Source organism: Prionailurus viverrinus, chromosome C1 (assembly GCF_022837055.1).
Source record: "Prionailurus viverrinus isolate Anna chromosome C1, UM_Priviv_1.0, whole genome shotgun sequence".
Lineage (NCBI taxonomy): Eukaryota > Metazoa > Chordata > Mammalia > Carnivora > Felidae > Prionailurus > Prionailurus viverrinus.
In genome coordinates this window covers 110,648,126-110,673,659 of record NC_062568.1, presented here as the reverse complement: position 1 = coordinate 110,673,659, position 25,534 = coordinate 110,648,126, and the positions used below count along the sequence as shown (strand labels likewise).

Below are 25,534 nucleotides of genomic sequence, written 5' to 3'. Positions count from 1 at the left end.
AAGAATAGAAAGAAATACATTGAAATAAAACTGATTCTGTGGGCGGTAAGCATCTTTTTGGTATTATTTTTATCCATAAACATTTATTATATTAATAGTAATAAAAAGACCTTTATATAAATACATTTAAATAATATAGTGAAAACAATGGCAGGAGGGAGGTTTTGCTTAGCTAGTGAGAAATGAGCTCACTCTAACACAGAGACTCACGCAGATTTGGATCAAGTCTGCACTTATGCTTACCCTCTGGCAGCCACAGAAGCCCCTGAAGGAGGTGCCTGGGCTTGAGCGGGCAAGGTCTGTCTGGTGAGGAGCTGGGATGGTGTCCCTGAGGACAGCCCTGCACACTTCCCCCCACAGTCCAGGCTGCTTTGCACCCAAAACAGTTTGACACAACCCGTATGTTGACAAACCCATTTGGGGTTCATTTTATTATGGTTTCTTTTTCTCATTGTTTTGTAGTTGTGACACCATTGGCAATGAAATCAATCAGTTGTCACTGAATTCATTTTCTTAGGGTTTTCCAACCATCCAAACTACAGGGCGTGTTCTTCCTGGTCTTCTTGGTTATTTACCTGACAACTCTCCTGGGAAACACACTCATAGTAACAGTCAGTCGTGCCTTCCACACTGTAATGAATTATTCCCTCAGGAACCTGAGCTTCTTGAACATCCGCTGCATGTCCACTACCGAGTTGGTCTGCACTGAACATTCCCCAAAAAGGCCGATATCTGCTTGACCTTCTCTCTTGCTCTAGAGATGGACATTTACAAATAAACTAAGAATCTATCGCATGATCTACCTGAGAGGCTGTCAAGTTTTAGTACTTTAACAACTCACCTCCTTCGTATGGCTTTATCCATTCTCATAACTATAAAAACCACATGCCTACAAATCTCAAGTGTGTATCTCTGGTCTATACATTGCTCCTGAGCTTGTGACTTACAGTTGTGATTGCCTACTGATATCTCCTCTTAGATGTCTAATAGGCCTCACAAACATACTATGTTCAAAATAAAGGTCTTGATTCTCCCTGCCTTTTATCTGACCTTCTATTCATCCTCTACCATCATGCAATTCCCAAACCACGCTGAACAATCTATGACTGAGTCCTGTGTTTCTATCTCATCGACCTCACCACAAACCTGGACCTAGCCACTAACAGCTCTTACTGAGATTCCAGCACTATTCTTTCACTTGTTTTTTTGATTCCACTCTTACTTCACTCCAATTTTTTTTCTACAAGGTAATTAAAATGATACTTTGAAAAATATAAACAAGACATCAAATACTCCTCTGCTTTCGCTCAAAAAAACACAACACTTTTTATGTGTATTTCTCTTAGAATGAAATATAAGTATTCCTGGGTTTACTCTTCCAGTCATGCATGGGTAAGAGGGTATGTAATTAGAAGTAAAAAAAAAAAAAACCTGTAAAAATATCAGAAACAACCATTTTCAGACATTGGACAAGAGGCAGTACAGGGGTCCCTAAGAAAAGGAAAACAAAGTAGGCTCTACCATTTCAAGACTTCCTGCCAAGGGGTAATCTCCCAACTGTAGTACAGGGAAGGAGAATCCAAACAAAGCCCAATCTTTTGAGCCCATCTCATTCTTTTGGGGAGACAGAGGAGTATGGGGAGGTTAAGAGCACTAGAATTCATGGGGCAAGATATTAAAAGGAAGCAGTGATGCAGACAAAGAGTTCCAGAAATTTACATCAGCATCTCCTTGAGTCTTTGACTGAATGCTGATCCGTGTGTGCATAGGGAGAAACCTCATGAACTTAAGCAGGAACCTGTGGGGAAGACCAATTACCAGGTAGATACAAACAACAAGAAGCCAAATTATTCCCAGATCCAGAAATCATTCCAGTTTCCACTATGGGAAACATAGAGACATCCATGGATACACAGGGCAGTCAGTAGAGATACCAGAATGGCCATACCTTAGAAGTGTAGCTTCAGGGGCGCCTGGGTAGCTCAGTCAGTTAAGTATCTGACACTTGGTTTTGGCTCAGGTCATGGTCTCACGGTTTGTGAGTTTGAGCCCTGCATCGGGCTTTGCACTGACAGTGTGGAGCCTGCTTGGGATTCTCTCTCTCCCTCTCTCTCTCTCTGCCCCTCCCCCACTTGCTCTCTCTCTCAAAATAAATAAACTTAAAAAAAAAGAAGTGTAGCTTAATTTGGGGTGCTGGCTCGCACAGTTGGTAGAGCATGGGACTCTTAATCTCAGGGTTGTGAGCTCAAGCCCCACGTTGGGCATAGAGCCTACTTTAAAAAAAAAAAAGGAAGAAGAAGAAGTGTAACTAAATTAGCCCTGAAGGTCTCTAGACCTGACTTAAAGAACTTCATGAAGGGCCTTAAAAGAATCAAATTGATCTGCAACTAACTAAACTGATCGACAGGAAAAAAATCAAATATTCTGTAAAGAAATGTAACAAAAGATAGAACTCAAGAATATAATATTCATTACTTCCAGCATCCAATTAAAAATTTACCATATGTAAGATGAAGGAGAAAAATGCAACTTCAGGACAAAAACAGTCACTATAAACAGATCCAAAAATGACAGAGATGATATACTTAGCAAATAAAGACATTATAGCAGCTATTATAAATATGTTCCATATGTTCCATATGTTCCATAATGTAAAAGAAAGTATGAACATAATGAGGAGGGCAATGGAAGACATAAAAAGGAACCAAATAAAACTTCTTCTAAAGATAAAAATACCATATCTGAGAGAAAGTTCACTGTGAGACTAATATTAAGTTAAAAACTACAGAAGAGGGGCGCTTGGGTGGCTCAGTCAGTTAAGCATCCGACTTCAGCTCAGGCCATGATCTCCCAGTTCATGAGTTCGAGCCCCACATCAGGCTCTGTGCTGACAGCTCAGAGCCTGGAGCCTGCTTTGGATTCTGTGTCTCCCTCTCTCATCTGCCCCTCCCCCACTTGCACTCTGTCTCTGTCTCTCTCAAAAATAAATAAACATTAAAAAAAAAACTACAGAAGAAAAGATCAGTAAACTTACATCCCAATAGAAACAGTGCAAGATGAAGCACAGAAGGAAAAAGGCTGGAAGAAAACCCAAAGCTTTAGGAATTTGTGACATAATTATCAAGTGATTGAATGTACAGGTAATTAGAATCCCTGTAGAAGAGAGAGAAGGGGAACAGAAAAGGTATTTGGAAAACTAATGAGCAAACAGTTTCTAAATTATATGAAATTATCAACCCACATATCAAAGAAATCCAATGAACTACAAGCAGGATATAAACACACACATATCACTTACATCATGATCCAGGTGCTAAAAAAAAAAAAAAAGCGAGAGACTCCGATAAACAGAAAGTTTGAAAGCAACAATAGGAAAAGACACATCACATACAGAGAAACAAAGATAAGAATTAACATAGATGTCTTTTCAAAAACTGTGCAAGCCAGAAGACAATGGGATAATATCTTTAAAGTTCTAGAAAAATTGTCAGCCAAGAAAGTTATATCCAGTGAAAAATATTTTTCTTTTTTTTTTTTTTAATTTTTAAATGTTTATTTATTTTTGAGACAGAGAGAGACAGAGCATGAACAGGGAAGGGGCAGAGAGAGAGGGAGACACGGAATGTGAAGCAGGCTCCAGGCTCTGAGCTGTCAGCACAGAGCCCAACACGGGGCTCGATCTCACGAACTGTGAGATCATGACCTGAACTGAAGTCAGACGCTTAACCGACTGAGCCACCCAGGCGCCCCAAAATATTTTTCAAGAATAAAGCTGAACATATTTTCACTATACTTATCACTTAGGTGTTTGCCTGAGTGAATCATAAACTCCTGAAAGACAGATCTTCCTGTAGGCACAGAGTAAGCCCTCAGAAAATGTTTATTCTTGACCCAAATTACATTTAATTGCTCAATTGATTTTTTTTTACCATCCTCTTTCCCATTCCTCCCCACACCCCACAGCTTTTACTCCTTGCTCTTCACAATAATGACAGTCATCTTTCTAAAGTCTAAAGGTGTCATCATGGCACATTTTTTGCTATATTTATACAGCAGATATATAAATATACATTTGTATATTATATGTATTCTAATATATATTTTACGTTATATATGATAGTAACTTTATACATTGTATTTATACACATATATTTTTATTACAGAAGTGTAAATAAAAACAAGTGTAATAAATAAACATCTTTTAAGTGCACTTTTAAAGAAAAAGCCTCTCTCCACTGTGAAACTAGTTCAAGAAAAAAAAACCCTGAGTATTAATGCGGAAGTCCCTCTGATACAGTTTTTGCAGGAGTCTAAGAGTCTCAGTTTAAGTGACAACTTTTACCTAATTCCTTCTTAGCATTTCTACGTGTCTAAATTGGTCGATAAGCATCTACATCTGTCTGGCAGTATAATATATTACAGTTGTGCCCTTTTTGAGAACAAAACATGCACATTTTAAAGAATCAATTGTTTTCTCTGGGATTTATAATAGAATCAGTTTCACCTACTAGTCTATCAATCTGGTGATCACTAAACTCACTACCTGGGTGCCTGGCTGGCTTGGTCGGGAAAGCACATGACTCTTGATCTCAGAGTTGTGAGTTTGAGTCTTACATTGGATGTAGAGATTGCTTAAAAAAATAAAATCTTTAAAAAAAAAGTTCACTCCCGAATATTTTATGTTTACAAAATAATAAGAAATCTCTCAGTTTTTCTGCCTCACCAATCTTCTTCTCAAGGTGCCATCCCTTAGTTACTTAATTAATAATAATAGGAAATAATTAGTATCTCAAAATAAGATTCTACTTTGCAATAATTATAAAAACAATTTGCTTTTTCTGACTAATGGAAGATTATTAAAAGCCCATTTAATGCATATGTGAAAGTCAAATACCTTTATTAAAAGCCTGCTATCTAGACAGCATTATATTAAGTCATATAAGTAAGTTATTGGTAATTTAAAAAGTAAAGGTGAACAGATAAACAATTAGGAGGATTTATCATCAGCCAGTGTGAACAAGAAATGTTAAACAAAAAAGGACACCAGGTGAAAATTGGATTAATCCATGTAATGAAAATGCTGGAAATGGTATATATAGGAGTAAATATTAAAACAATTTTCTTTGTGTGGTACCTGCGTGGCCCAATCAATTAATTATCTGACTCTGGCTTAGGTCATGATCTCCTAGTTTGTGAGTTTGAGCCCCTCATCAGGCTGTATGCTGACAGCTGGGAGCCAGGAGCCTACTTCGGATTCTGGATCTCCCTCTGCCTCTGCCCCTCCCCTGCTCTCTCTCTCTCTCTCTCTCTCTCAAAAATAAATAAACATTAAAAAAAATTTAAAACAATGTTCTTTGTCATTGTTTTATTTCTTTCAAAGATAATGGATATTGAGAGCAAAACCATTAACAATGTATTATGGGTTCTATAGCAAACATAGAGATAAAATAAATGTGTGATGCCAACAGCACAAAGGATAGGAAAGCACCCTGTTGTAAGGGTCAGACATTATTTGTGAAGCAGGATAATAGCATTCTAAGGTAGATTATAATAAAGTAACAGTGCGTGTTGTAAACCTTAGAGCAACACTTAACAACGACAACAACAAAGCATAGCTAATAAATAGTAGAGATAAAGTGGAATTAAATTCCTGGGCATACAGTAGGTATATTTTTATAAGAAACCACCAAACTGTTTTCCACAGCAGTTGCTCTAGTCTGTACAGCCACTAGCAATATATGAGCATTCCGGTTGCTCCACATTCTTGCCCATACTTGTTACTGTCAGTATTTTTTAATTTTAGTGATTCTATTGGGTGTATGTTGATATCTCATTATGGTTTTAATTTTTTCCTTTTCTAGGAACTCAAGATATAGAGCATCTTTTCCTGTGCCTGCTGGCCATTCACGTATCTTCTTTTGTGAACGGTCTGTTCAGATCTCCTGCCCAGTTTTATTAGATTTTTGTCTTATTACTTAGTTGTAAGACTTCTTTATATATTCTATACATGCTTTGTTGGATATATATACTGTGAATATTTTCTCCCAGCCTGTGGCTTGGTTTTTCATTTTATTCAGTGTCTTGTGAAGAGCAGACATTTTAGAGGTTTTGAATTTTGATGAAGTTCAATTTTATTGTAAATGGTCTTGTCTTGTTTAGTGTCCAAACTAGGAAATCTTTGCCTGCCACTGAGTTATGAGATTATAGCTTTACCATGCTTACTTAGGTCCACAAATAAATTTGAATTAAGTCTTGAGTATGGTGTGAGGTAAGAGCTAAGGTTGGTTTTTCTCCTTACAGATATAAAATCATTCCAGCACTCTTTGTTGAAAAGATTATCCCTTTCTTATTGAATTGTATTGGCATCTTTGTGCTGAGATAAGGATCCCAGACATGAAAGAGTACCTTCCTTATGATTCCCTTTATATGAATTCTAGAATAGGCAAAAACAATCAATAATAATAGAAATAAGAAAGTGGTTGGTTTAGGGAGGAGCCAAGTTGGCAGAACAGCATGGAAGTTTTGTGTGTGTGTGTCTCGCATCCATGAAATACAGCCAGATCAACACTAAACCATCCTGCACACCTAGAAAACTCATTTGAGGGTTAACACAACAATCTTCACAGCCTGAAGCACAGAACTCAGCAGGTACACAACGTGGAGAAGTGAACTGGGGGAGAGAGAAGCTGCAGAGGGCAAGAAGCTGTTTCTGCTTGTGGAGAGAGGATGAAGTGGGGGAGGGGGGAGAATATGGGAAAGCACCCCTCCCCCCCAAGCATCCGGAGAGAAAATGGAAAAATGGAAACAGCCACAGGGACTGAAAAAAAGGGAGAAAGGAAAAAGGAGAGGTTTAAATTCCATTAAGACTATGAACAGGGGGAGTGCAGAGTCTGAAACTCCACAGCTCGATATCTGACAGTGCTCTGGTGGGAAGGGTGAATCCCCAGGAGCAGAGTGGGATCTGGGGCTCTTCGGGCCACCCCAGGAGAGGTGGTTCCCCTGCTGGGAGGACATCTGGTAGACACGGTGTGGCCTCCCCATACAGGCAAAGGCCCCAGTGGACCCGGGAGAACAACCACATTTGCTGGTGCTGGAGCAAGGTCCCTGGGGGTGAAGCCTGGCACCAGATGCGTGTTGCGATTTTCCATAATCCCTGAAACGCTGCTGCTACACTATCACGTGAACTTTTTCGGGGGCGGGCTGGCACTGGCCACAGTCTCTGGGCATCAGCAGCAGCACGGTCTTGCAAATGTTCTTGGGTGCGACCGACCAGCACCCGGCCAGTGCTCGGTGAGATCCTCCCCCAGAAGGTCTGAGCAGTCAAAACCACAGTCCTTCAGAAGTAAGGAGTCAGGAAAAACAGCTGCATCTGAGATAAAGCTCAGGAGGGAGGTGCCACCTGGCAACCTGACGGCTTGGTCACGGACAGTGTAAAAGTGGGAGCCAGATGGAAGCCAGAGACAAAGGACGGGTGCACGATTGCTGATCAGGAAGAACAATGCTCTGATACTAGAGACTGGGTAGGTGGGTGACGCCATTTTCATGGCTCCCGCGCATGTGCATACACACCTACAAGCGTCTGAATAATCCACCCCAGTAAGCTGAGCAGTGCCATTTAGTGGAGAATGGAGCCATTACACTAAGCCCCACCCAACTGGGCCAACCTTACTCTTCAGGAACACAAGTCTCTCTGCCTGCTTAGTTTACAGACTATAAAGTGCTTCATAGTTTGACTTCAAGGGGAAAACAGAGTAATTTCAATCGTATTTCAGTCTGTTCACTATTCCATCTATTCAATTTTTTTTCTCTTTTTCATTTCCTTTCTTTTTCTTGAATACAGAAAGGCAACTAATTATTTTTATTTTCAATTTTTATTAAACATATTTTTCATTACTTTTTTCTACTATATTTTTTACTTTTGTGTAATTTTTTTCAAGTTCCTTTTACTTCCATCATTTCATTTTATTGTATTTCAGTGTATCCATGTTTTCAAATTTTCAAATAATTTCCTTTTTTTTCCCTTTCCCGTTTTTTCTCTAATCTATCAAGCCATTTTCAAAACCCAGACCAAAACATACCTAGGATCTAGCATCATTTATTTGATTTGTGTGTGTGCTGTTTCTAATTTTTTCATTTTAATTTTTTTATTTTAATTTTTTTATGTCATTAATTCCTTTTCTCCCTTCAAAATCCTGAAATGAAGGAAATCACCCCAAAAGAAAGAGCAGGAAGAAACGACAGCCAGTGACTTAACCAACACAGATACAAACAACATGTCTGAACCAGACTTTAGAATCACGATAATAAGATTACCAGCTAGAGTTGGAAATAGATCAGAATTCCTTTCTGCAAAGATAAAAGAAGTAAAATCTAGTCTGGATGAAATAAAAAATGCTATAACTGAGCTAAAATCTCAAATGGATGCCATGGCCCCAAGGATGGATGGGGCAGAGCAGAGAATCAGTGATATACAGGACAAATTTATGGAGAATAATGAAGCAGAAAAAAAGAGGGAGACTAAGGCAAAAGAGTACAATTTAAGAATTAGAGAAATCAGTGATTCATTATAAAGGAACAACATCAGAATCATAGAGGTGCCAGAAGATGAAAAGAGAGAAAAAGAGGTGGAAGGGTTATGTTAGCAAATTTTAGTGGAAAGCTTTCCTAACTTGGGAAAAGACACAGACATCAAAATCCAGGAAGCACAGATGACTCCCATTAGATTCAACAAAAACTAACCATCAACAAGGCATATCATAGTAAAATTCACAAAATAACTCAGGTGAGGAAAGAATCATGAAAGCAGCAATGGAGAAAAAGTCCTTCACCTACAAGGGAAGACAGATCAGCTTTGCAGCAGACCTAGCCACAGACGCTTGGCAGACCAGAAAGGAGTGGCAGGATATATTCAACGTACTGAATCAGAAAAATATGTAGCCAAGAATTTTTTATCCAGCAAGATTGTCATTTAAAATAGAAGGAGAGATTAAAGATTTCCCAAACAGGGGTGCCTGGGTGGCTCAGTCGGTTGAGCATCCGACTTTGGGTCAGGTCATGATCTCACAGCTCATGAATTCAAGCCCTGCATTGGGCTCTGTGCTGACAGCTTGGAGCCTGGACCCTGCTTCAGATTCTGTGTCTCCCTCTCTCTCTCTGCCCCTAACCCACTCACATTCTGTCTCTGTCTCTCTCAAAAATAAATAAACATTAAAAAGAATTTAAAAAAAAAGTTTCCCAGACAAATAATTTTTAAAGGAGTTCGTGACGCTAAACCAGCCCTGCAAGAAATATTAAGGGGGACTTTCTGAGGGGAGAAAAGATGCAAATAAATAAATAAATAAATAAATAAATAAAAATAAATAAATAAATACCAAAAGCAACAAAGACTAGAGAGGACCAGAGTACACCACCAGAAACTCCATGTCTACAAACAACATAATGGCAATAAATTCCTATCTTTTAGTACTCACTCTAAACGTCAATGGACTAAATGCTCCAATCAAAAGACATACGGTACCAGAATGGATAAGAAATAAGATACATCTATATGCTGTTTACAAGAGACCCACTTAGACCTAAAGTCACCTTCAGATTGAAAGTAAGGGGATGAAGAACCACCTATCATGCTAATTGTCTCCAAAAGAAAGCCAGAGTAGCCATACTTCTATCAGGCAATCTAGACTTTAAAATAAAGACTGTAGGGGAGACTGGGTGGCTCAGTTGGTTGAGCGTCTGACTTCAGCTCAGGTCACGATCTCATGGTTCGTGAGTTCGAGCCCCGCGTCAGGCTCTGGGCTGATGGCTTGGAGCCTGGAGCCTGCTTCCGATTCTGTGTCTCCCTCTCTCTCTGCCCCTCCCCCATTCATGCTCTGTCTCTCTCTGTCTCAAAAATAAACATTAAAAAAAAAAATAAAGACTGTAACAAGAGATGAAGAAAAGCATATCATAATTCAGGGGTCTAATCACCAAGAAGACCTAACAATTGTAAACATTTATGCTCCAAATGTGGCAGCACCCAAATATATAAATCAATTCATCACAAACATAAAGAAACTCATATGGTACATAATACCATAATAGTAGGGGACTTCAACACCCCACTTACAGCAATGGACAGATCATCTAAACAGAAAATCAACAAAGAAACAATGGCTTTGAATGACACACTGGACCAGATGGACTTAACAGATAGATTCAGAACATTTGATCCTAAAGCAGTGGAATACACATTCTTCTCCAATGCACATGGGACGTTCTCCAGAATAGACCACATGCTGGGACACAAATCAGTCCTCAACAAGTACTAAAAGATCGAGATCACACCGTGCATATTTTCAGACCACAATGCTATGAAACTCGAAATCAAGCTCAAGAAAAAATGTGGAAAGATAAGAAATACTTGGAGACTAAAGAGCATCCTACTAAAGAATGAATGGGCTAACAAAGAAGTTAAAGAGGAAATTAAAAAGTACATGGAAGCCAATGAAAATGGTAACACCACAGCCCAAAACCTCTGGGACACAGCAAAGGAATTCACAAGAGTTCATACATAGCAATCCAGGCCTTCCTAAAGAAGGAAGAAAGTTCTCAGATACACAACATAACCTTACACCTTAAAGAGCAGGAAAAAGAACAGCAAATAAAACCCCAAACTAGCAGGAGACAGGAAATAATAAAGATTAGAGCAGAAATTAATGCTATTGAAACAAGAAAAAAAAAAAAACCACTAGAACAAATCAATGAAACCAGAAGCTGTTTTTTGAAAGGATTAACAAAATTGATAAACCACTAGCCAGACTGATGAAAAAGAAAAAGGAAAGGACCCAAAAAAACAAAATCAGGATGAAAGAGGAGAGATCACAAGCAACACAGCAGAAAATACAAACAATAATAAGAGAATATTATAAGCAATTATACGCCAATAAAATGGGCAATCTGTAAGAAATGGACAAATTCCTAGAAACATATACACTACCAAAACTTAAAACAGGAAGAAACAGACAATTTGAGCAGACCCATAAGCAGTAAACAAATCAAATTAGTAATCAAAAATCTCCCAAAAAACAAGAGTCCAGGGCCAGATGGCTTTCCAGGAGAATTCTGCCAAACATTTAAGGAAGACTAAACACCTATTCTTTGGAAGCTCTTCCAAAAAATAGAAATGGAAGGAAAACTTCCAAACGCTTTCTATGAAGTCAGCGTTACCTTGATTCCAAAACCAGACAAAGACCTCACGAAAAAGGAGAACTATAGACCAATTTCCCTGATGAACATGGATGCAAATATCCTCAACAAAATATTAGCCAACCGGATCCAACAATACTTTAGAAAATTATTCACCACGACCAAGTGGGATTTATACCTGGGATGCAGAGCTGGTTCAATATCCACAAAACAATCAATGTGATACATCCCATCAAAAAAAGAAAGGACAAGAACCACATGATCCTCTCTATAGATGCAGAGAAAGCATTGGACAAAATACAGCTCCTTTCTTGATAAAAACCCTCAAGAAAGTAGGGATAGAAGGATCATACCTCAAGATCATAAAAGCGATATATGAAGGACCCAACACTAATATCATCCTCAATGGGGAAAAACTGAGAGCTTTCCACCTAAGGTCAGGAGCAAGATAGGGCTGTCCACTCTTGCCACTGTTATTTAACCTACTATTGGAAGTCTTAACTTCAGCAATCGGACAACACAAAGAAATAAAAGCATCTAAATCGGCCAGGAGGAGGTCAAGCTTTCACTCTTCGCAGATGACATGATACTCTATATGGAAAACCCAGAAGATTCCACCAAAAAACTGCTAGAACTGATTCATGAATTCATCAAAGTTGCAAGATATAAAAACAATGCACAGAACTCAGTTGCATTCCTATACACCAACAACGAAGCAACAGAAAAAGAAATCAAGGAATCGATCCCATTTACAATTGCACCAAAACCCACAAAATACCTAGGAATAAATGTAACCAAAGAGGTGAAAAATCTATACACTGAAAACTATAGAAAGCTTACAAAAGAAATTGAAGAAGATACAAAAAAAAAAAAAAGAAGAAGAAGAAGAAGAAGAGAAAGAAAGAAAGAAAGAAAAAGATTCCATGCTCCTGGATAGGAAGAACAAATATTGTTAAAATGTCAATACTACCCAAAGCAATCTACATATTCAATGCAATCCCTATCAAAATAACACCAGCATTCTTCACAGAGCTAGAACAACCATCCTAAAGTTTGTATGGAACCAGAAAAGACCCCAAATAGCCAAAGAAATCTTGGAAAAGAAAACCAGAGCTGGAGGCATCACAATCCCGGACTTCAAGCTGTATTACAAAGCTGTAATCATCAAGACAGTATGGTACTGGCACAAGAACAGACACTCAGATCAATGGGGCAGAAAAGAGAACCCAGAAATGGACCCACAAATGTATGGCCAACTAATCTTTGACAAAACAAGAAAGAAGATCCAGTGGAATAAAGACAGTCTCTTCAGCAAGTGGTACTGGGAAAACTGGACAGCAGCATACAGAAAAATGAACCTGGACCACTTTCTCACACCATACACAAAAATAAACTCACAATGAATGAAAGACCTAAATGTAAGACAGGAAGCCAACAAACTCCTCAAGGAGAAAGCAGGCAAAAACCTCTTTGATCTTGGCCACAGCAACTTCTTACTCAACACGTCTCCAGAGGCAAGGGAAACAAAAGCAAAAATGAACTATTGGGACCTCATCAAAATAAAAGCCTTCTGCACAGCGAAGGAAACAATCAGAAAAACTAAAAAGCAACTGATGGAATGGGAGAAGATATGTGCAAACGACATATCAGATAAAGGGTTAGTATCCAAAATCTATAAAGAACTTATCAAAGTCAACACCCAAAAAACAAATAATCCAGTGAAGAAATGGGCAAAAGACATGAATAGACACTTCTCCAAAGAAGACATCCAGATGGCCAACCGACACATGAAAAAATGCTCAACATCACTCCTCATCAGGGAAATACAAATCAAAACCACAAAGAAATACCACCTCACACGTGTCAGAATGGCTAACACTAACAACTCAGGCAGCAACAGGTGTTGGCGAGGATGCGGAGAAAGAGGATCTCTTTTGCAATGCTGGTGGGAATGCAAACTGGTGCAGCCACTCTGGAAAACAGTATGAAGCTTCCTCAAAAAATTAAAGATAGAACTACCCTATGATCCAGTAATTGCCCTACTATATCCAAGGGATACATGTGTGCTGTTTAGAAGGGGCCCATGCACCCCAATGTTTTATAGCAGCACTATCAACAATAGCCAAAGTATGGAAAGAGCCCAAATGTCCATCACTGGATGAATGGATAAAGAAGATGTGGTATATATATATATATATATACACACACACACACACAATGGAGTATTACTCGGCAATCAAAATGAATGAAATCTTGCCATTTGCGACTACATGCAACTACATGGATGGAACTAGAGGGTATTATGCTACATGAAATTAGTCAGAGAAAGACAAATATCATATAACTTCACTCATATGAGGACTTTAAGATACAAAACAGATGAACATATGGGAAGGGGAGCAAAAATAATTAAAAAAACAGGGAGGGAGACAAAACATAGGAGACTCTTAAATATGGTGAACAGAGGGTTGATGGAGGGGTTATGGGAGGGGAGATAGGCTACATGGGTAAGGGGCATTAGGGAATCTATTCCTGAAATCATTGTTGCACTATATGCTAACTTGGATGTAAATTAAAAAAATAAAATAAAATGGGTCTTTTGTAGACGGCAAAAAAAGAAAAAAAAAAGAAAAAAAAGAAAATGGTTGGCTTAGGACTGAGGATGGAGAAGGTTGGCCAGAATGAGGAAGAACAGAACACTCTGGGTACTGGGAATGTTCTTTATTTGGATCTTGATTGTGGTTACGTGAGGTAACCATATTTGACATTGTTAATTAACCTCACTAAACTGTATACTTCAAATGAGTGCTTTTATTATATGTAAAATGAATGTATAATATACATTATATCCTAGGGGCACCTCATTGGTTTAGTTTGTAGAGCATGTGACTCTTGATCTTGGGTCATGAGTTCAACCCCCACGTTGGGCCTAGAGCTTATTTATATATATACATGTGTGTGTATACATACACACACATACACACACATATGTATTATCGTATATAGTACATATGATGCCTCAATATATGATATATAAATAAATTATATATAACAAATAAATAATACATATTAATCCCGATATATAATATATATTTTACCCCAATACATAAGTAAATTATATATATTTATAATATATATCATATTACATATTATACCCCTATGAAGCTGATTTCAAAAGTATATGCTTTACCATGGGTTGTAGAGCTGTACATAATCTAGTTCCTGCCTCTGTCTCTAGCCTCATCTCATACCAGCTCTCCACCTAGCTCATTGTCTTCTCTTCAGCCACAAGGGGTCTCCCTTCTTCAACAAAGCATGACCTTTCCTGTGGCCAGGCTTTTGCACTTGCTGCTGCTTTAACCCAAAGTACTTGCCCCTAGCTCTTTTTATGTCTGGCTCATTCTCATTCTAAAGATCTTCCTTCAAATGTTCCTTCCTCAAAAACCTGTTCTTGCTGGTTTAATATAACCACGCCTTACCCTAACCCACTCCCCTTTTCACTTGGCTTAGTTTTCACAACCTAGTGAAGGTGTTATCTTCCAAATACGACCAGGGATGTTTGAGTGGCTCAGTTGGTTGAACATCAGACTCTTGGTTGCAGCTCGGGTCATGATCCCAGGATCATGGGATCAATTCTCTCTCTCTCTCTCTCTCTCTGCCCCTCTCCCCTGCTCATGCACTGTCTCTAAAAAAGAAACAAACAAAACAGTTTTTGAGATTCTGTTAACAATAATTTTACTTTTTAATTCAAATTAGTATTCCATTGTATAAATATCCCACAATATGTTTATCCATTCACTTTGTTGATAGAAATTTGGGTCATTTCCAGTTGGGTCTACTATGAAAAACACTGCTATAAACATTTGTGTATAAGTATTCCGTGGACATCTTTTTCATTTCTCTTGCAATACTCCCACTCAGAAAAGAAGGATATCTGCAAAGTCTCATGTTACAGCCCACTCTTAATTATTTTATTCTGAACTACCAAGCACTTCAGGTGGGGGAAGACTACTTAGCTTTAAATGGTATCAAACAAATTATAATATTTAGATATGCAAGAGCTATCCCTGATGGAAATGGTGAGAGAAGAGAGAGAAATTCATACATTTAGTACTTCTTTCTAAAAGTATGACCTCACTATTTTATTTGTTGTATGGCAGAATAAACAAGCATTTTAAATACCAGTTTGAAAGGCATATTCTATATGAATATCTACCAAAATATGGATAAATTAGAGTGTATTCATATAATGCACTATTAAACAGGATGTGCACAAGCTAGAGCTACATGCGTCAACATGGATAAGGCTTTTTAAAAAATAGTTCGACTTTTTATTGAACAGGTTACAGAAGAGGCTTGGTCAGAGAAACCAAAGCACATGTCATCATCAGACTCCTCTGATTCTTCTTTCTTTGCTTCCACTTTCTTCTCCTAGGTGGCGGCGGGGCAGCCCTGGTGGAGGGAGCAGGACCTTTGCTGGTGCAGCATCAGCTGCTGGGGCAGGTCGACCAGCCCCTACATTGAGGATGAGGCCCCAGTGTTGATACTGGCCAGGGCCTTTTGCAAGCAAGCCTGGCCAGAAAGGTTCAACATTTACACCTGCTGCCTTAATGAGGGCATTGATCTTGGCCTCTGTGACCATCACCTCATAGCCGTGCACGATGAGGGTCAAGTAGGTGCAGGTGAGCTCCGAGAGGGAGGCCATGGTGCGGGTGAGGGCTGAGCAGAATCAAGTGAGTGCCTCACCCCAGTGCGTCCTTCGCTTCCCTGGAAGGATCGAGCACCTTAACAGCAGCTGGGGAAAAAACAACGTAGGTAAATCTTATAGGGAAATCATCTTATATTTTAGGTTCATCATATATTTAGTCATCAATGATATATATGTTGTCTACTTTTCATTAAGGGAGGGAGACATCCATAGGCCCCTAACTAAGGAGTAGCCCTGTACAGTTATGTTATATCATCCCTTCCACTGCACTCCCACACACATATTTTGGACAATAGATATATGTCTGACCCATGAGCAGCCAATCCATAATTAAAACTAATACATACAAATTCCATGCTCAATACAATTAAAACAAACACATGCAATCTGTGCTCAATAAATTCCATGCTCAACATGAATGGAGGTAATAACAAATTCTGTCTTCAGAAGCTTCTCAGGGTAGGTATATCTAAATGGGGCCCTGAACAAGGAAGAAGAAAAGAAGCATATGGAAATATGACTGAGACTAAAAGTGAAACTTACTGACTCACATCACTAAACAAGACTAAGGGAAACAAAGTATACTTCGGAATAAGATACATAACCAAGATTAAAGAGGGATATTTGTAATGATAGAAGGCTATCATATCTCAAGAAGATATAACAAGCCTAACTGTATTCGTTTAATAACAGAACATAAAAAACTGATAGCACTGAATGGAGGAGTAGATAAATCCACAAGTATAGCAGACATCAACACCCCTCTCAATTGCTGATAGAACAATTAATGATGATAGCTTTAAAAACCACTATACCACAGACTCCACCAACCACCAGTAATAAGGCTTTCATACCCAGCCAAAGGGCTGGTGATCCAGTTCTGAAATCCGTTTTTAGAGTCTGTTTCCTAGGAACAGTCTCAATATTTACTCTTTTATCCATATTCCCTGGGAAAGAGATCTGAGACAGGGATTAGCTTTGCAAGACCCCACCTGTAACAGGAGTAGAAGTGGGTTGGACAAAGGGAGAAATGATCCAGGTTTGACAGAGGCCTCAGTTGATCCCATGTGGAGCTGGATGACTCTTAAGAGTTGTCTCAGGGGCACCTGGGTGGCTCAGTTGGTTAACTGTCCGACTTCAGCTCAGGTTATGACTTTGCGGGTTCATGGGTTTGAACCCCACATGGGGCTCTGTGCTGACAGCTCAGAGTCTGGAGCCTGCTTCCGATTCTGTGTCTCCTTCTCTCTCTGCCCCTCCCCCACTCACGCTCTGTCTCTGTCTCTCAAAAAAAAAAAAAAAAAAGCTGTCTCAAATTGAGGCAAGGGGACCAGGTCTTTGTACCTCCCACATCAAGCAGGCATTGGAAGGAAGCTGGAAGGAAGCATTGGAAGGAAACTCCAGGCAAGACAGCTCCTTTCAGCTGAAAGCAATTCCTAGGCAGGGGCTTTGCTGTGAGCTAGTGGAATGGGAGCCTCAGTCCTGAAAGGGGAGTGCATCATCTCATTCATTGTAAAAGATCTGAAGCTTAGTGTTGTTAACATTTGAGATGTCTATATGACATTCAAGTGGAGATATCAAGCAGCCAGTGGGGTATAAGAGCTTGGAGCTCAAGAGAATGGTGTGGGCCAGAGACAAATTTGGAGTCAACAGCATTTAGATGACATTCTAAAACTGTAACACTAGGTGAGATGACCAGAGGTATTAGAAAATAAGTAGTTCAAAACCTGGACCTTGGAGCACTTCCAGTGAAGAAGTCTGAGAGGAAGTAGAGGAACCAGCCAAAATAATGGAGAAGGAGCAGCCATTGAGGGAAGAAGAAAGCTAAGAGTATGTGACCAGGAAGCCAAGTGCAGAAGGTGTTCCCAGGAGGAGGAAATGACCAATCGTTGCAAATGCTGTAGATAGGTCAGGGGAGAAGACTAAGATGTGCCTATTGGATTCAGCCATGTGGCAGCTGGTGACCTTGACAAGGGCAGTATGAGTAGCATAGTGGGGGGTGAAAGCCTGATTGGAGTCAGTTTATGAGAGAATGGGAAGAGAGGAACTGGAAGCATTAACAATTAGCTGATTGAAGCATTTGCTATAAAGGGAAGCAAAGAAATGGGGTGCCACTGAAAGGGAAATGGTGTTAAGAAAGGCAAGAAAGTTTTTCTTTTTTTTTTTAATGTTTATTTATTTTTGAGACAGAGAAAGACAGAGCATGAATGGGGGAGGGTCAGAGAGAGAGGGAGACACAGAATCTGAAGCAGGCTCCAGGCTCTGAGCTGTCAGCACAGAGCCTGACGCGGGGGTCGAACTCATGGACCGTGAGATCATGACCTGAGCCCAAGTCGGACACTTAACCAACTGAGCCACCCAGGTGCCCCGGCAAGAAAGTTTTTCAAAGATAAGAGAAATAACAATGCATAGGATGAAAATGGCCACACAGGACAATCGATAATGTGGAAGAAGAGGGGATAGTGCTGAGTGATAGCCTTGAGTAGACGATAGGGTGTGGGACCCAGTGCACAGGTGGGGGTGTTGTTCTAGTTGGGAGAGTAGGTCCTTCAGCTGGAGGAACAGTCAGGAGACAGAATACATGGAAGTTGGTAGGAGTACAGTGAAGTTCCTTTGATTACTCCAGTTTTCTCTGTGACATAGGAAGTACCAGGATCGGCTGAGAGTGAGGACTGGGGAGATGCTGGAAATCTGAGGAGAGAAGAGTTAATGGAAGGGAATGCAGTCTGATAGCTGGACAGCATTAATGCCCACTTGAGGTCTGTGGTCATTAGTTTAAAGGGACAGTGATGAGCATGACTGTTTCCTCATCACAGCTATTCAGCTGCCAAATGGGGCACATCTGTAAAAATCAGCGCCTCCTTCATCGTGTTGTTGGAAGGATTTGAGGAGTCATTTTAATACACATAACACGCTTGGACAGGGTATCACTTAACGGTTCTTAGGATCCTGTAGGGTACATTGTTATCTTGGGTACATATCTCAATTTTGATCACAAATGAGTTGACTCATAGAACCTCAGGGTTAAAAGCCATTGAGCCCAACCACTGAATTGCTACTTGAATTGTATCCACATCGCCATTCAGCTTTTGTCTGAGCTGCTCAGGGACAGCGCATGTGTATGTAGTCATTGGACATCCGGGAAATCTGCTCTGTAGTAACTTTCACCAGTGTCTACTCATTCAGGCCACACTGAAGAAAGCATCCCTGTGTATGCTGTCTCTCTCTTCTACAAGTGGTCCTCATCAGGTTTGCCTATCGATGGGACAGCAGCCCACACAGCTGCCCTGGAAACTCAGTATGTTCCCAACCTTCCGAAACTTCCTTATAGGAATCATTAGCATTCACAGAAGAAAACATTTCTGTTTTTTAATTCCTCTCATCTCCTGCAGCCACATCCCTGTCAAAGCTTCTGACTTGGTTAGCTTGTTTATCTCCTCATCGAAAAGTGTGTGATCTGCTTTTCTCTAGTCTAGAACAATTCTTCATTACTGTGCTCTGGAGAACTTCATAAGATCCTAGTGATTATTCCATGAAAAAATAGTTTCATGTAGTCAAATAATTTTGGAAAACTGCAGGCATAACTAAACAGTTTTCTCATGTAAAAGTATGCTAACATGTACTATAAATTCCCAAAAGGGAGCTGTAGAAATGCTGTAGTGCATTTCCTAAACTTATTGGTTAACAAATGCATTTTGTTGTGGTTGCTTCTTTTCTGGGACTAGCATTCTGTAAGACGATCTTTGGGAAATCTCGTCCAGAAAGTATATCTCAAACTTAACTATTATATGACCTATAAAATATTGCCTTAGGGACGCCTGGGTGGCTCACTCGGTTAAGTGTCTGACTCTTGATTTTAGCTCAGGTCACAATCTTGCAGTTCATGAGTTTGAGCCCAGCGTCGGCTCTGTGCTGACAGCTCGGAGCCTGCTTGGGATTCTCTCTCTCCTTCTCTCTGTCCTTCCCCAGCTCTCTCTCTCTCTCTCTCTCTCTCTCAAAATAAATAAACATTTAACAAATAAAAGATAAAACATTGACTTAGATGACTGTATTATAAAATAACATAAGTAGGTACAATCATAAAAATAGGTGTAAACTCCACTCCTTGCACTTATAGCTCTTATATAAGCAACTATAAAACCAAATCAGTTTACAAATTAAATATAAGCAAACCCAATAAAATTCCAATTGACCACATTAAGTTAATGTGACATGTAGTACTGCTTTGCTTAAGCAAAATCGCCAGTGTGGAGTTTATCGATAAAGGCATAACATCTTATTATTAACTTGATTTTTTTGGCTTTGTGCACAGTAGACTTGCACTTGAACCATCAAATCATTGCTGATAAATTTCTTTTTAAAAAATGGAACTCATTTAACCACATATTTGTTTTGGGATGGGTCAATCAATGCCAGGGTGCACCCCTCCCATATAAAATAGTATATATATATTTTTTTTAATTTTTTTTAACGTTTATTTATCTTTGAGACAGAGAGAGACAGAGCATGAATGGGGGAGGGTCAGAGAGAGGGAGACACAGAATCCGAAACAGGCTCCAGGCTCTGAGCTGTCAGCACAGAGCCCGACGCGGGGCTTGAACTCACAGACCGCGAGATCGTGACCTGAGCTGAAGTCGGCCGCTTAACCGACTGAGCCACCCAGGCGCCCTTAAAATAGTATATTTTTAAAACACTCTTTTAAGCAAATTATTGATTTATTTTCTGCTATTGAACTGTATGTAGTAAGTTAGTATGAACAAAGAATACAAGGCAAACACTTAAAATAGGAGTAGCATTCAAATGTGGTGCTCACTGATGTGCACAGATGCTTCCAGGTTTGACCTTCCTGTATTTTTCTGTCACGTGGTAGTGATGACAATTCTCCCAGCGCTTGTATTTTCCTGAACTAGCAGAAAACTTCATCTACAGATGATCTGGAGACATTATTTGGCTTTCACTTGACAGGAATATGATCTCAGGCAGATACAAAACCAGGTACCCAAACTAGGAGGCCATATTCAGTTTTTAAGAGAATCATCTATAATTCAGAAAATGCTTGTATTCATTTTTAGACGTGATTATAAAAGTAGAACAGATTAAGGGTAAGTAGAGACTGAGTGCTGCTGAAATGCCTACATTGATTTTTGCAGAGAGAGTTGGTCCACAGACTCTTTTCTTGGCAACAGGGAGGACGAGAAATCGGTTGGCTGGAGTTTCCAGTTCCTGCTTTTCTCCCCTATGGCTCCCTCCCCTGCCCTCAGACAATACAGGAAAGGAGCTATTGGGTATGTTTTCACATTCATTCACACCAATGTGCTACCTCTGTTGGCAGTTTTAAGACCTTTAATTCATTATTGTGGAAGAAAGACTTTCCCTCTCACCTAAAGGATGTTGGAATTCAGACTCCCTGGACTGGAGGAGGAACTGGATTTGGGGACAGGGAGGATATATAGGAGTGGTTCTCTCCTTAGAATTTAAGCCATATTGGGGCTCACAGGGGGCTCAGTTGGCTAAGCGTCTGACTCTTGACTTCGGCTCAGGTCATGATCTCACAGTTCATGAGTTCGAGTCCCATGTCGGGCTCTGTGCTGACAGTGCGGAGCCTGCTTGGGATTCTCTCTCTTTCTCTCTCTCTCTCTCTCTCTCTCTCCCTCTTTCTTTCTGTCCCTCTCCCCCATGCATGTACACACACACACCGTCTCTCTCTCTCAGAATAAATAAACTTAAAAAAAGAAAAGCATTTAAACCATATTTAGGAATGAAATTGAACAGAATACAAATCTAATCTGAATTGTGATCTGAACTCACAGGCTTAGGCAGGTGGCATACTGAAAGCTGCCCCCTGCTTTAACCTGCCTCAAGACACCCTCAAGTCCCTTCTTCCCAGTGTCCTCCTCTTGCCGGGGACCATGGCTGTGTCTGGCTTGGGGCTCTCTTCCTGTTTGCCTTTCCTCTTTTTGAAGCCTGTCAGCCATTTCTGTCCCATTCCACCACCTCTCCATCCAGGGAGGGAAAACATACTCCAGGACCCCCTCTGCTGGGCAGCTCGGGGATTGACATGGAAAACACATGAAGGGAACTTTGTGAGAAGGAATCCCAAGGGAAGCTCAGGTGGGGAGAAATAAGATGCATGCCCTTTGTCTTTCATCATGTGGGTGATAATAAAGATACTAAGATGTTAAAGATTGAAAACCCAGGATATGGTCTCCAGGTGCACACCAATGCTCTTTAGCTAGAAGAATGGTGGATAGTGCTAAGCAGCTAAGTGAGAATGTACCTTGAGGATCTTCTCTGGCTAGCAATCTCACGACTTCAACTGGATTTCCTGATCTGGAGAACTCTAAATGACCAATATTCCACCCAAGTCAGGCATGGTAGGATTCTTGCCTTTTCTCAAAGAGGAGAAAAAGAAACATGACCGTAAGCTGGGATTAAGAGCATGCAACTCAGATATTTCGTGCAAGTCATGCACCTAACTTATGTCTGTATAATGTTCATTGTTTTTCCTTCTTCTTTTTGTTTTTTTTTAACTTTTTTTCTCATGTTTTCAACAACTATTTATTAAGCCCCTGTGATGTGATAAGCTCTCTGCCAAGACTTTGAAAGTCCAAAGATGAAAGACTTGATCCCTGCCCTCCAGGGACTTTCAGTCTAGAAGAGGGAATGAACAATAAACTAAACAGCAAGACAACAGATAATTGCAATACATGACCATTCCTTTATTTAAAAAATTTTTTTAATGTTTATTTATTTTTGAGAGAGAGAGAGAGAGAGAGTCAGAGCCCAACCAGGGGAGGGACAGAGAGAGGGAGACCCAGAATCCAAAGCAGGTTCCAGGTTCTGAGCTGTCAGCACAGAGCCTGACTTGGGGCTCAAACTCACGAACCTCGAGATCATGACCTGAATGGAAGTCAGACACTCAACCGACTGAGCCGCCCCCGTGCCCCAGGCCATGCCTTTACTTGCTACGGGCTTGTGAAGCCATCTACATTCCTGTTATCTCCACAAAGCAAGGCATACCCTGGTCTGCTGAGATTCTACAGTCCTTGCCTAATATCTTGTAGAGAAGGGCGTTCAGCATGTACGTTTTTGATAATGAAAATATAGACCCTTGTGTGAGGACAATCCATCCATGGGTTGCAAGCTCTTAGTGCAGGGATTGTAGCTAATTGTCCATTTCATACAGCAGGCAATTCACTGGGAAGAAAGTGTGGTAATACTTCCCTGCTGCCACCTGGTGCTTTATTTACACTAAATTAGCTCAGAGTAGTGGATAAGGCAACTGAAAATCATTTACCACGCTCAACTTTGAAATGAAATCCCAGCCCCATCCACCCAACACACATGTGGGGAACACGTGAATACACACTCACCATGCACACATACATCCTCTCCCTCATTGCTTCCATCTCTGCCAGCCCAGGGCAGGTTTTCTGGGAAAGTGCGTTCAGTTAAGACTAGAAAATGGGGTGTCTGATACAAGTTAATGTGAGGGGGTGCCTCACCACTTAAAAAAAATTGTTTTAATGTTTATTTATTTTTGAGAGAGAAAGAGAGACAGAGCACAAGCAGGGAAGGGGCAGAGAGAGACACACACACACACACACACACAGAATCCAAAGCAAGCTCCAGGCTCTGAGCTGTCAGCACATAGTCCGATGCGGGGCTCAAACCCACAAACTGCGAGATCATGACCTGAGCCGAAAGTCGGAGGCTTAACCCACTGAGCCACCCAGGTGCCCCACCGCTTTTTCTCATTTGTTTTACTTTGCCAGTTTTTAGCTTGATTTTGAAGGTGTAAGCTTATCCTGTACATACAGGTTGTTTTTAAGTAAAGCTTTCCAGCCTTTAACGTGTCTAGTATTTTTCTAAGAATAATCGGAGAACTATTTATCATGGATTTTAATGTACGATGCAGACAGGTGATCTCAGCATGTTGGTTCCTGACCCCTTTTCTATTTGTTGTCTGACTCTTGTAACTGTATGCCTGAAATAATTCAGTATTTTCAGATATCAGTATACCCTTAATCGTTAATGAAATAAAAAGCTCTTAGCTTCTCTTTGCAGTGGAGAAAGGGGGAAAAAAAAAAAAGACTAGAGAATGGGGCCAAGGTGCCATGATTGGACATTTTTTTTTTCCTCTGGAGGACAAAGCACATGCTGGAGTGATGAACCCAACTGTGTAAAGAGTTAGTGAAGCAAGGGGTGCCTGTGTGGCTCAGTCAGTTAAGCGTCCGACTTCAGCTCAGGTCACGATCTTGTGGTTCATGGGTTCAAGCCCCGTGTCAGGCTCTGTGCTGACAGCTCAGAGCCTGGAGCCTACTTCAGATTCTGTCTCTCTTTCTCTCTTTCTCTCTCTCTCTCTCTCTGCCCCTCCCCGACTTGTGCTCTGTCTCTCTCTCAAAAATAAACGTTAAAAAAATTAAAAAGACAGAGTTAGCAAAGCAACTGTGACCATCAGCTTGTTGGTTAGCCCCTCATCAAATATTTTTGAACACCTGCTTTGTGACAGGCACAATTCAAGGCTCTGGGGAATCACTGGTGAAGAAGAGGAGTACGTTAGCTCACCTAAAGGGGATTAGTCTAGGGTGGAGAGTCCTGTTAACTCCTAAACAAATAAATAACATAATATCAGGCCTGCATAAGGGCTAGAAAGAACATTACGTGTGGGGATGTGACTAAGGTGTTTCAGTGACGTGGCCAGGGCTGGCTGCTCAGAGGAGGCCATGTTTGAGAGATAGAGAGGTGATACTGATGGTGAAAAAGAAAAATCTATGGGAGGAGAATCTAAGGCAGAGAAGCCCACACAGGCCACGAGAAGAGAAAGACTTGGGTACCTACAGAACAGAGGAAGGCGAGGGTGGGAAGAACCACATGAGGTGAGTGATGGGCAAGGGGAGGAAGGGGAAGCTGGCAAGAGTGGCAGGGCTGGACGGGCTGACACTGGGGGAACAACAGTAAGGCCTTCAGATTCGATTCTATGTGCAAAGGCAAAGCGGCTAGCTGGGTTGAAGCAAGGGCATGATGCGACCTGCTCTGGTTTTGTGAATGATTGCGATGGAGGATGGGTTACAGGGAAATTATGAAAGTGTGAGACCAGTTAAAAGGCTGTGGCTCTGTCAGCTTTGAGATGTATTTTGCAGGTAGAGCCAAAGGGTTTATTGAAGCCCTAGATGCAGGGATATGAGTGAGAGAAAGGGATCAAATAGAGCCTTCAGAGTATCTAAGTAGATGGTGGTTCCATTTGCTAAAGTGAGGAAGGCTGAGATGGGGAAATGTATTTGGAGTGCGGAATCAGTAGCTCTGTTTGGCCATGTTACATTTGAAACATCTGTCCGATTGCCATGTGGAGTAGACAGGTAGGTGGTAGGCCTGGATTTCAGGGAAAAAAGGTCCAGAGGAGATGTGGGCGACATCAGCACGCGGATGGTACGTGAGGCCATGTTGGTTCCCCTTACTCTGCTTTACAGCCTCGAATAACATCCTTATCTAACACCGTCTATCCCAGCTCTCAGAAAAGCATCTTTCCATTGGCAAGAATAGCAAAGTAAAAGTCGGATGGGGTGGTAAAAATCTGCCATTTTAAAGAAGAAGCAACTCCAGACACACGCATAAGATGTCAGACTTCGCAAGGGCTCTGCCTCC

At 40.6% G+C, this 25,534-nt stretch overlaps 1 protein-coding gene across 1 annotated transcript; it reads right to left on the bottom strand.

The window, feature by feature from the left end:
* Positions 1 to 640: 640 nt before the first annotated feature.
* Positions 641 to 15,889, bottom strand: LOC125171675 (60S acidic ribosomal protein P1-like). The gene is given in 3 exon segments (XM_047868842.1): positions 641 to 754; positions 15,532 to 15,636; positions 15,638 to 15,889. Coding segments are annotated over 3 exon segments (471 nt in total).
* Positions 15,890 to 25,534: the final 9,645 nt, after the last annotated feature.